This window comes from Phaethon lepturus, unplaced genomic scaffold, assembly GCF_000687285.1.
Source record: "Phaethon lepturus isolate BGI_N335 unplaced genomic scaffold, ASM68728v1 scaffold29152, whole genome shotgun sequence".
NCBI lineage: Eukaryota > Metazoa > Chordata > Aves > Phaethontiformes > Phaethontidae > Phaethon > Phaethon lepturus.
In genome coordinates this window covers 14,533-25,521 of record NW_010526026.1, presented here as the reverse complement: position 1 = coordinate 25,521, position 10,989 = coordinate 14,533, and the positions used below count along the sequence as shown (strand labels likewise).

Below are 10,989 nucleotides of genomic sequence, written 5' to 3'. Positions count from 1 at the left end.
AGTCCCTGTCACATCTATTACTTTTCTTCTCCCTTAATTGTTTCTAACAGTGTAAGCTTGTCAAGCATGTGGGACACATTGTGTGAAATAAAACTTTGCCAGCACTTTATAGCCATTTCATTCTGATGATTGGCTCTTAGGATAGAGAACTTCCCATGGCTGCTTTCCTCTTCCAATCAGCTGCTCTGCCTCTCTGTAACACTGTGGAACTTGTAGACAAGCCCACGTCCAAAGAACAGGGAAGAAATTGGTTGTGCATACTTAGCAATGTTTCCTGCCTTTGTCTCTTAAACGCAGGCCTTGGCTGTCCTTGCAGGCAGTGTGCTTCATTGTTGTGACTCTTCCAGGATACTTTTGCTTGGCCTTATCTTCTGCCTTTTCCACTGCTGCTGTTGAAGCTTTCTTCACTGAGCCCCTTTCCTAAGTAGGTTTTTTTGCTTTCTTTATAGGACAAGTTTGGAAAGAGTTTGGTGGAGGACTTCCCCAGTGACTTTGTGGTGGATCTCAACCCCACAGTGGATGGGTATGCTAATCACAAGCTCAGTATTTGTAATGTTTCTGTCACTGAGAACTGAGTTTGTCAACAAGAGCTTGTCTGTCTTTCCTTGCAGTTCGTTCTTGTTCCCAGTGAAGTCGTTGTATAATCTGGATGAAGATGAAAGTCAGGGAGCCATTGCTATTAACCTCCTACCACTGGTGTCGCAGAGCGAGCTTGGCAGAGTCACTGATGGAATGAGTAACCAAAGTAAAAGGTACTTTGACACTTAGATTTGCAGTCATCTCTCAGTTAAAGGAATTGTTTTCATTTGTTGTGCTGCCTGCCAAAGTGCCTGTTAAGGATCTGGTCAGAAAATTTACCAGTTTGCAGTGTTCTTTTCTTTCTCTTGCTGTTAGACATACTCAGGTAGGTCTAGAGGCACAAGCTGGTGGGGAACCAGCAGTCTGTTCTGGCTCAGGCTGTTTAGGTGGTTTTGAGTAAGTCATGCTGTATCTGTCTTGTTTCCCATCTGTCATATGAGAATAATAGCTCGCTCTTCCAGTGTTCTGGTGGTATTGAATGCCATATTGAGGTGAATAGGCAACTTTAAGGTGGCAAAATTAATATTTTGCGGGACAATCCTCAGAAAGTCACCAAGGACTTAGTGTGTGTCAACAGTACGTGATTTGTTCTCACCTTCAATTATACTATGACAATGTAGACTTGTGCTCCAGAGCAAAACCACAAATATGCAGCCACAAGAGAAATTTGACTGAGAAATATGGGCTTTGTCTTTGGAGACTGGAACAGGAAGCATGTAAGAAATAAAAACACCCAATTAAACAGTAAGGCATCAAAGTTAAAAATAATAAAAGGCGCTTTTTTTTAACTGGCACCTTCATATCTTGCAGAATTTATTGTCATAAGATTTTGTTGAGATTTCAGTTGTGCTTAAAGAAAGACATGATCACTTTAAAATATAGCGACTTTACATGCATCTATGGAAAAGATATTAATTTTCATCACTCAGAATGTGAGCAATCGCATGCTGCAAAACATTCAAGGTTTCTCCACTGCTTACAGCTGTCTTGTAGTTTCTTCTGAGTTACTCCACTTTGCTTCCTACCAGAAAGAAATCTGACTCTGTTTTTTGTACGTTACTGCAGTTTTTCTGTTCTTACATGCTTTTCCAGAAAACTGGTGAACACCAATTTTTAATTGCTTGTTTTAACCATATGGTCCATTTCTTCTCTGCGTTGCTGGGACTTGCAAGAAGCAAAATAGACTGCATAGGCAAAGTGGCATGGGGAGGACATAGGACATAATGGAAAAGTGATGGGCATTCTGGAGGTATATAAAACACAGGACCCACTTAATTTCTGGTGTTTTTTTTTTCCCCACAGGGTAGTGTCACCGATATGTCTGTCACCCTGTTTCCGATTGCTGAGGCTCTACACTGGAGAGCAAAACAGTGGAAGCCTGGAGGAGATTGATGCCTTACTAGGTATGGGAAAGGGACCTTTTGTAGAGTGAGTCTGTTTGGCTTATTCCTGTCCCAGACCTGCAAAGACTTGCTGCAATTGTAAGAAGAATTGTGCAGTTTGTGAAGGAGGCTGAGATGCTCTGTTGCCCACAAAGGGAGACAATTGCTTTGTCTGGGGATGGAGTGGCTGATGAGGCTTACTCCAAATAGCTATTGGAACTGCCACAGGCTTTGGTAAAAGACTTTGTCCATGCAAAGACCAAAGAGTGGGTAGCAAACTCAGTCCAACGTGTTCTCTTCCTGCTCTGTCCCAGGTTGCCCCCTGTACCTGACTGACCTGGAGGTTGAAGAGAAGCTGGACTCTCTATCCAAGCAGGAACGGGAATTTCTCTGCTCACTCCTGTTCTATGCTCTCAACTGGTTTCGTGAGGTGAGTAGTGCCTTGTCTGCAGGTTCTGGAGTGTCACTGAGGAGTAGCACTTACAAGCACTAACCCTGGGCTTCAGGGATACAGTTGTTGACGAAGAGTCTTGCCTCTTGAAAACCTTCTCCAGCAAGGTCCTGGTGGTCTCTCCGTGTTCTTCTTTCATTTATCATTTATCCTTTATCCTGCTACTAGCAGCAACTCTGCTTTCTTGGACAGAGGCTCTAGGAACTGCCTTGTTGATGTGAATTTTCCTCCTGCTACTCAGCTGCAGTCTGTACTCTGGCACATTTTGGTGTATGAAAATCAGTTTTCCTGTTGCAGGGAGGATGCTGTAAACCCCAAATATATGTCTAAACTATGAAGGGGGCATCAGAAAGAAAAGGTCAGTCTCACCATGCTGGAGAGCAGAGGAGTTGCCAGCTGGTCAAGGGCATTGGTTGTTGCCTTCTGCTTGGCATGTGTGAGGCCCTGACTGCAGTATTGTCCAGTTTGGGGCTCCTATAGTTATTCTGGAGTGAGTCCAGCAAAGGCCACCACGCTGATGAGGGGCTGGAGCACATGGTGTATGAGGGGAGGTGGGAGAGCAGAGGTTGTTCAGCCTGGAGAGGGGAAGCCAGGTGGGAGGGCACATGTTGTGGTCTTTTATATGGTCTTTGTTACCTAACTGAAAGGTTGTGCTCCACTTCCAGAGAAGCTGTGCCCTTCTTGGAGATGCTCAGTGCTCTACTAGAAAAGTCTCTAAGAAACCTGTTTAGTTAATGCTGCTTTGAGCAGGGTGTTGGACTAGAGGCTTCCACAGGTCTCTTGCAAATTTGGTTGTGATTTTGTGTTTTTTTCTGTACCTCTGTGAGCTTACAGAAGGCTGAAATGCAGTGCCTTCAAGCAGATTTGGACAATGTGTTTGCTAACATTCAATGGTCAGTGGGAATGTTCCCTGATGGGTTTATTCGGGTAACAGGAGCTATGTCAGAGTTGGTGCACATATCCCCAGTCTTCCCTGTTCCTGCTCTTCTCCCAAGACTGCCTCTTTCCTGGCAGACCTGGGAAGTACCAGGGGGTCTCCAGAGCCACAAACAGCACAGAAACCTGGCAAGGTTAACATTAGACCTGTAGGTGTTGCTCTGTTGCTTTTTGTAGATTGCACCAATTATGTCCATGTTCTCTTGGGCTTCTGAAGAACTCTGTTCATGCAGTCTGGGTCTGGTCACACAGGCCACTTGTGCTGTGTGGTGTGCTTATTCAGGACTTGAGGATCTTATTCAGAAAAGAAAAAGTAGTAAAAGTGGGTACAAATCTCCGTAAGTCAGTGAGTTTCGTTTGTATCTCGAGGTTGTAAATGCCTTCTGCCAGCAAGAGGACGCGGAGATGAAGGGGAAAGTTTTGACTCGATTACAGAACATCACAGAGCTTCAGACTGTGCTGGGAAAATGCTTGGCAGGTGAGTATGAAACATGTGTACGTTCTGGGCCTGCACCAGCCATGAAGTGAAAGGGATTGGCTTAAACATCAGTGGAGGAAGTATATAGTAACACATACTGCATTTCTACAGTGGCCTAAGAGTTCATGTGTGGACAGCTATTGTTTTCAATTTGTCTGAGTCCAAACTGCTCTTCTCAATCACCTCCTCAGTGACATCTCTTTGACTGTTCCCAGACAGACTTGGCAGAATCTGCCCGAGTATGGTGGATACTGGCGTAAACCAGCCTCTATCCTAAAGAAACAGTGTGTTTCTCCAGTATTCAAGTTGTAACAAGCTGTTAAGGGATGTTATAAGCACCTGCTGCCTCCAGTTGCTCTGGGGCCATGAATTCTTCCTGCCCAACCGCTGGAGCCCAGCGTGGAGACTCGGGGGTCTCTCTCTCAGGCTGATGGGCACAGCTACACAGGCACTGAGACTCTCACTCGCTCCAGTTGCTGGCACCTCAGGCCTGGGGTAGTCCAACTCTAGTTGCTGGCCCAGTGTTTACTCACACAGGTCTCACCAGTAGTTGACATTTAGTCCTTGCAGCGCACACACACACAGAGGATAGCAAGATTACACTGAAATATTATTAAGAAAGTACTTAATAAGAAGATAGGAGAGACTGCAGTGATCAGGCACAGAGTTCACTCAGACAAGCATACTGATTGGACATTTCTACTGACCAGTAATGCTTTACTCATGGCCAGTCCATTTTACACTGTTTCTGCCCATTCCCCTCTTTGTTCTTCCTGACCCCATTTCCCTGCACATTCCTTCACTAATTTGCATAGTTCTAACCCCCACCTACATCAGAATATCCCAAATCCTCAAGTTCTTCTTTTTCGTCCCACCTTATCAGTTACAAAGTCCAGGTATCCCTCCCCAAAGCCATGCCTGGGCTTTCTTAATGGCCCATCAATTACAAACTGGAGACTTCTGGTCTTTGACATTGTCTCTATTATCCCTTGTCTACTAGGTTTATGTCTGTCCTTGTTTATGGCTTCCCCCTTTACTTACTATTTCCTTTTACATTGAAAAGGTCTTTGATAAGATAAACATAATGAAGAATGCACTGTCACCTTCCACATACCCTTACACAAGCTATCCATTAGGAGCTGTGTTTGTAAACCAACAGACCGACTTCATCCTAAATGAAGTACAACCTCAGCACCTTTCTGGTGCTCTGAGAGCACTACAAGGCCAGCATGGAAAGGGCTCAGAGGTGCTGGAACGGCCCTTTAAGCTTTACTAACATGGACAGATGTCCAAGGACAGCTGAGTGTTTGTTATCCTCCCTTGCTGGAGGAATGCAGAGAGCTGTAATTCCAGTGCAGTGCGGACATATGATAAGGCTAATTGGAGCTAAATGCACGTAAGCAAAGCACAGAGTGACATTCACCAGGATGGTGAAATATATGGTATTTCCTCTAGATATGTATCTTGCTTATATTTTGTCATTCAGGAGCTGAACTAACCCAATTTCTACATTTTGGCTCTTTCAGCAACCCCTGGCTATGTCCCGCCACCAGCTACTTTTGATTCTGAAGCCCTGGAGGCAGTACCATCCATTAATGCTGTTGGTCCAGTGAGAAAAAGGAATGGTAACGAAAGTTTAAAACATTCAAGCAAACAGATGTGATGTGGGGTTTGACTGGCATTATTGCACTGCATCCATTGCACCTGTGTGTGCATAAAGCACAGAACTCCTGGCAAGGTCTGTCTACCTTGAAATTTTATCTCATCAACTCCTGTTGCAGCTGAAGTGGGGATGTAAAAATATTCCACTCCAAACAGGTGTTGGATAGCTTAGCATTTAACAGTGAAAATCCAGGGCTTTCATTGACTGTTTTCACCCGCCAAAGTATTTTCTGCAGCAGTAAGTTCTTCTGCCTTTGAGAGGTTGGTGCAATTGTCCAGTACTGAACCTGTGGCTTGAGCTGCCTTGCAAATCCCTGGCCTTTAGGTTGTACCTAACTGATCTCTTAGGAACCTTGTTATGGTTGTACTGCACAAGAAAAGTCTTCTTTCGTCCTTTCCCATTGCTAGCTCCCACAGAGAAGAAACTTGCCTTTCAGTTTTTCAATGTGAAGTAGATTTGCTTTGCTCTTTATGCCTCTAATTCTATTTCTAGTTCAGATTAACATTTCCTGGGAACGTGTGTGCCTTTAAGCCAAACCGGACTTGAAAAATTCACATTCCATTCAATGAAAACAACTGGAGGAGGCCACAGATCAGAGACCCCTTTTCTGCTGTGACAAACCCATTCTGCAGGGGCTGGGCCTGTCATGTAAGAGTGATTAAGGCAGAAGGAAAGTTATGACTATGTTCTGCAGACACAAAGGGGATCCATCATTTTAGATACTTTATTTTGAAGGAGCAGAAGTGCTCAGACTGGTATGCCCAGACCAGACCAAGAGATTCCTGACCTTAGCTTGTCTTGTCTCCAAAAAAATCAGTGAGTGCTGTGATCATGGGTTGCAGCCTTGAGAACACAGAGTGTTGACACCAAACTTGCTCCTCCATTGGGTCTGCAGCATCTCATTGTAGACGAGACAAATTAAACCGTTTACTGACAACAAATAGGGAAGGCTTCTCTCTCCCCCTCACACCTGCACTCTCAGCTGCCTGATTTCCTGCCCTGTATTATTACATGGTAGCTGTTTTGGCTATTTACTTCTTGTTAGGTTAGTTTTTTGCTGTTTTAGCAAGTTGACTGCTTAACCAGTGATCAGGCTTCCTGAGTCAGTGCAAGGCAAATGTCAGGTGTGTGTGTGGCTGGGAACAGGAGAAAGGTAGGAGGAGAAGCAGGACTACCCCTGAGCCATTAGATCAGCTCAAATACTGTCATAAAATCTAGCCTAGGACTATTCCTCAGAGGATAGGGAACAAGGAGCTCCTTAGGAGAGACACATCAAATTCACTTTCCCATCTGATTCAGAGGGTTTATTTATTATGTCATGGAAGATCTTCTCCTGTCTGACTCTGTTTTTCTAAAGATAATGCAATAAAAGATGCAACTTAATTGATATTGTTTCACTTTATGGCCTGGCCCCCAGAAAGGATCACAGAGGTACAAAAGCAGAAGTCTCTGATGCTCATCAGCACAGCAGTTATAAAATGGCAGATGAAAGTGTATGCCAAACTTCACTCTTGTTGGGGATTTCCTTGAGCATTCCCTTCTCCAGGTTGCTTATGAAGCTGAGTACAACCAATTCCTGAAGGACTCAATGGCTGATTCCATCTGAAAGTTGTACATTAAGTATTATCCTTTGCTTCTCCTCTAACAAGCTTTCAGTCCAAGAAAGTGCTATTCCAGTTCAGTTTCTTAGCGTTTCTGATGTAAAACCTTGTCAAAGTCTTTCTGGAAATCTAAATCTCTTCTGGCTGATACATCCCTTTTATCCACATGATACCGACACCCTGGCAGGCTAGTGAGGCAAGGTTTTCCTTTGCAGAAGCCTTGCTGACTGTTCCCCAACAGACTGTATGTCTGTATGCTCAGTGATCTAATTTTTTATTGTAGACAACTGCTGTTTTCCCAGTGATGGAGGACAGATTCACTGGTCTTTAATTCCCTGGATTCCCATTAGATCCCTTTTTATTAAGAGGAATTATATTGGCAAGCTATCAGTCCTCTGGCACTGTGGGCAGCAGTTCTGAAATGTTGCATTTCAGTCCCTTTAGGGACCTTGTGTGAATGTCACCTCACCCTGGTGGCTTATTGGCTGGCTGTTTGGTCTAATACATCCTGTGCAATTACTTGAAATCAATGTAGTTTCTTTAATCTCTCCACTACATAGTGTGTCAAGTCCCTACTGTCAGGTCAGAATCTCCCTACCATTGTCAGCAGTGAAGACAGTTGCAATTAATTCATTGTGTTACTCTGCTGTTGGCTTGGCATCCCTGCAAGTCCCTTCTACAGTTGTGTCTTATCTTCCTTTTCCAGGTCCTCTTCCTTTCTCAATACTGTGTCTGAGTAAGAAACATTAAGTTTTGGTTCAAGCATTTTGTAAGATGATGTCCCACTCATTTTTGCAATCACTTCATAATGTTTAAACTACACTAAGAACAGTGAGACTCACTTTAATTTTTTACTGCAATTTTATAGAAGAGAAGCTGGTTGTGGGGGATCCCCAAATCCATTTGACTCTCTCTTGGACCGTGGTCGTGGCTATGGATGACACACAACCTGTGCATGCTCCATGCTTTCTTAGGGCCGATTAAAGTACAACCTGTGCTGTTTCCCTGTATGCAAGGGCTGTATAGTGTTGAGCGCAGTGTAGCCTTTGTTTCTGAAGTTGCTTTTTTCTTTAAGGCAGGAAAAAAAAGGCTGATGGCAGCAAAGCCTGCTCTGCAGATCGTTCTCAAGCAGATGACAGTTCTGAGGGAAACCAGCCTGATACTGAGCTCTCTGAGCTGGAGAAGGTAGGTGTATGCTCCTGGGCACTCGCAAGAAAGACAGACTAGGGGAGATGACATAGAAGCATAAACAAAAGCTTTGAGAGGGATTGTTAATTTCAAAAGTTAATCACAGTCCAGTGGTTCAATTCTGCTTTCTGTCACCTGCCTTACTTCTGAATTTTGAAAATTATCTGCTGCAGAGACCAGCCACTCTTCAACAGGCAGTGTGGTTCAGGGCAGAGCAAATGTGCAGGATTATCAATAACATCATTAGTTACTCTCTGGTTAAGACTATGGAAGGTTTCTGTTTTAAGCCAGCACCCCATCTCTCAAATTACTGCAATAACCTGCCATTCCTAGACTCAGGTCAGAAATTGTTAGGTGAATCTGGAAAATATAGACCCTGGTAAAGACCGTATCTCCCACTGATTCTAGCAGGCTTCAGTCACAGGTGCTCATTTTGCAAATTTCCCTTCAGGTATTTAATCAATGTATTTGTGATAAGGCATCTTTAAAATTATCCATTTCGTCACATGCTAAGAACTACTTCCCAAACCTATCAACTAACTAATTATTAGATTTTGTTTCCTGTTCTTTTGAACACGCTCTTAACACTATTATCATCACGTCTGGAATGCAAGATCTGTGCTGGCTGAAAGAAAGAAGCCAGGGAAGTGTGCCCAGCTTTGGGCTCAGCATCCCACAAGGCCCCACTTCTATCACTGTTGCTAATAACTGTTTTTCAGAGTACATTTAATCAATTTCCCAATGTAAATATGCTTCTCCTACTTCCCTACTATTGTACAGATATGTAACAGAGTCAGATATGATAACAAAGTTACTTAAGTACCAGGGAATAAGCAAAGCCTCAAATAGTTTTGGAAAGGAATGTACCTAATCTATCTTACTTAACTAGGGCACTGGTCCTGGACAAATCCTTAGGTGCCGTGCCCTGCCCAGGATGACTGAATACAGAAATCCTGTTGAAAGCCACATGTAACGTACATTGGCTCCCATGACAGGGTTGTGTGGAGCAAATCTCTTAAGAACTTACAGATTGTCACCCAGAGACAACAGAGCATCCCATAGTTTACCATCCTGGTACTTATCAAAGATAAAACCATTTGCCTTCATCTCTTATGGTGCTTATGGTGCTTGGTCATTCACCAAGTCCAGAATGGGTTTCACAATGGCCACTGGTTCACAGAAAGGGGATAGCAAAGGTTAGTCCAGTTTCCTAAGGTATTTTTTTCTAGAAAAAATCTAGCGACTTGTACAGTCCAAAATGAAAATGCTTCTATGTGCTTGTCTCTCTACTAGTTGTTGTGAATTCTTCCTAGTCTTTTTTCAACTTGGCACAAAATACAGAAATCTGTGTGAAAAAAATAGCTTTATTTGAGCTAGAAGGTCTTATAATCTTGCAGGTTGCAACCTCAGTTCTGCCATTTACTTTTCAGACTACCGCTGAGAGAGAGGCAGGTAATCCTCTGGCACAACTGCAGAGTTACCGCCCGTACTTCCGAGAGTTAGACCTCGAAGTGTTCACCGTACTGCACTGTGGGTTGCTGACAAAGTCTGTCTTGGACACAGAGATGCATACAGAGGTGAAGGGAACAGCGTAAAACTATACTGATCAGGCTTTGTGTAACTGCCTGTCTTGGAGGCCTTGCCTCCTTCTGCTCCATTAAAATGAAGAGAAGACTGATGTTAAGATGTGTTGGTCCTGGGCTGTGAGCTAAGTGCCGGGAGAGAATTTGCCCTCACAGAAACCAAAGTGCTTCAGGGCACTGAGATAAAGAGGACTTGCCTGAGAACAGCAAACAGCAATGTTAAAAACCAAAGTAATATAAATGTTGCGTAAAAGGAAAAAAGATACAGTATGACGTGTATAGACCTAATGGAAACAAAGGAGCTTTAATGCTGAACACTACCTGCTGTAGGATGTTAAATACACTAAGGCAGCTTGCCTATTGTAAAAGAACCTATGACATTTAAGTAAAGTCCGTATTGCAAATAGTCAAGTGTCTCAAGGCATCAGCAGATTGGAAACTCAGCACAAATGTGGGACTGGTGTCGTGGATGTGCCCTCAGTGGGCAGGGTCCTGTTTATCATCTTGGAACTTATCTAAAACTCCATTACTATGGATGTAGAAAGCAGAAGTGCTTAATTTTGTTACCCTCTTTGTAGGCAGGCTGAGACCATCTGGAGCCTAATTTTGTTAGGCTACAGTAAGATTAGTAAAATGTGAAATGGCCATGGCAGGCTGGAGTCCAGCCTGGCCTGCTCCAAGGACAACTGTCTCTGTGCATGCAGGTCACAGGCCAGCTGGAAGACTGACAAGTCTCTTGGGCTGTGTGGCATTATTTTGCATTACTTCTTGACTATTACTCAATTGGTGAATTTTGTGACTCTGGGCCTAAACCTCTTTTTATCCTTAGGTGCTTATTTTCAATGTCAATGTATATAAATCAGTTTTCTCCCAGTAGTTAAGTGTTATTGACACTGCCTCAGCTATGTTCAGAGCACCAGGTTTGCTTCATGCTTTGAGTAACCAGAACCAATGCCCCATACCTGCTGTGGCGGAGACATAAAACCCTAGCATCTACCAAGCAGGTCCCTGGCTGAGGTTAACTAAGCCAGGAGTCATAACTGGAAATAGAGGGGGAGAACCTGAGCTTCAAGGCACTACAATTACATGCTGGGTCCTGGGACTGACTGTTCTTGTAATTGCAGGCTC

At 43.7% G+C, this 10,989-nt stretch overlaps 1 protein-coding gene across 1 annotated transcript in view; it reads left to right on the top strand.

Moving 5' to 3' along the window:
- Positions 1-449: 449 nt before the first annotated feature.
- Positions 450-10,989, top strand: part of FANCD2 (Fanconi anemia, complementation group D2) — a gene marked incomplete at both ends in the record, with an annotated part of 24,931 nt that continues 14,391 nt past the window's right edge. Inside the window, 8 exons of the mRNA XM_010282950.1 lie at positions 450-523; positions 612-752; positions 1,882-1,982; positions 2,276-2,391; positions 3,718-3,826; positions 5,353-5,451; positions 8,166-8,275; positions 9,709-9,869. Of these exons, the coding sequence (XP_010281252.1) occupies positions 450-523; positions 612-752; positions 1,882-1,982; positions 2,276-2,391; positions 3,718-3,826; positions 5,353-5,451; positions 8,166-8,275; positions 9,709-9,869 (911 nt within the window). The remainder of the gene's footprint in view (positions 524-611; positions 753-1,881; positions 1,983-2,275; positions 2,392-3,717; positions 3,827-5,352; positions 5,452-8,165; positions 8,276-9,708; positions 9,870-10,989) is intronic.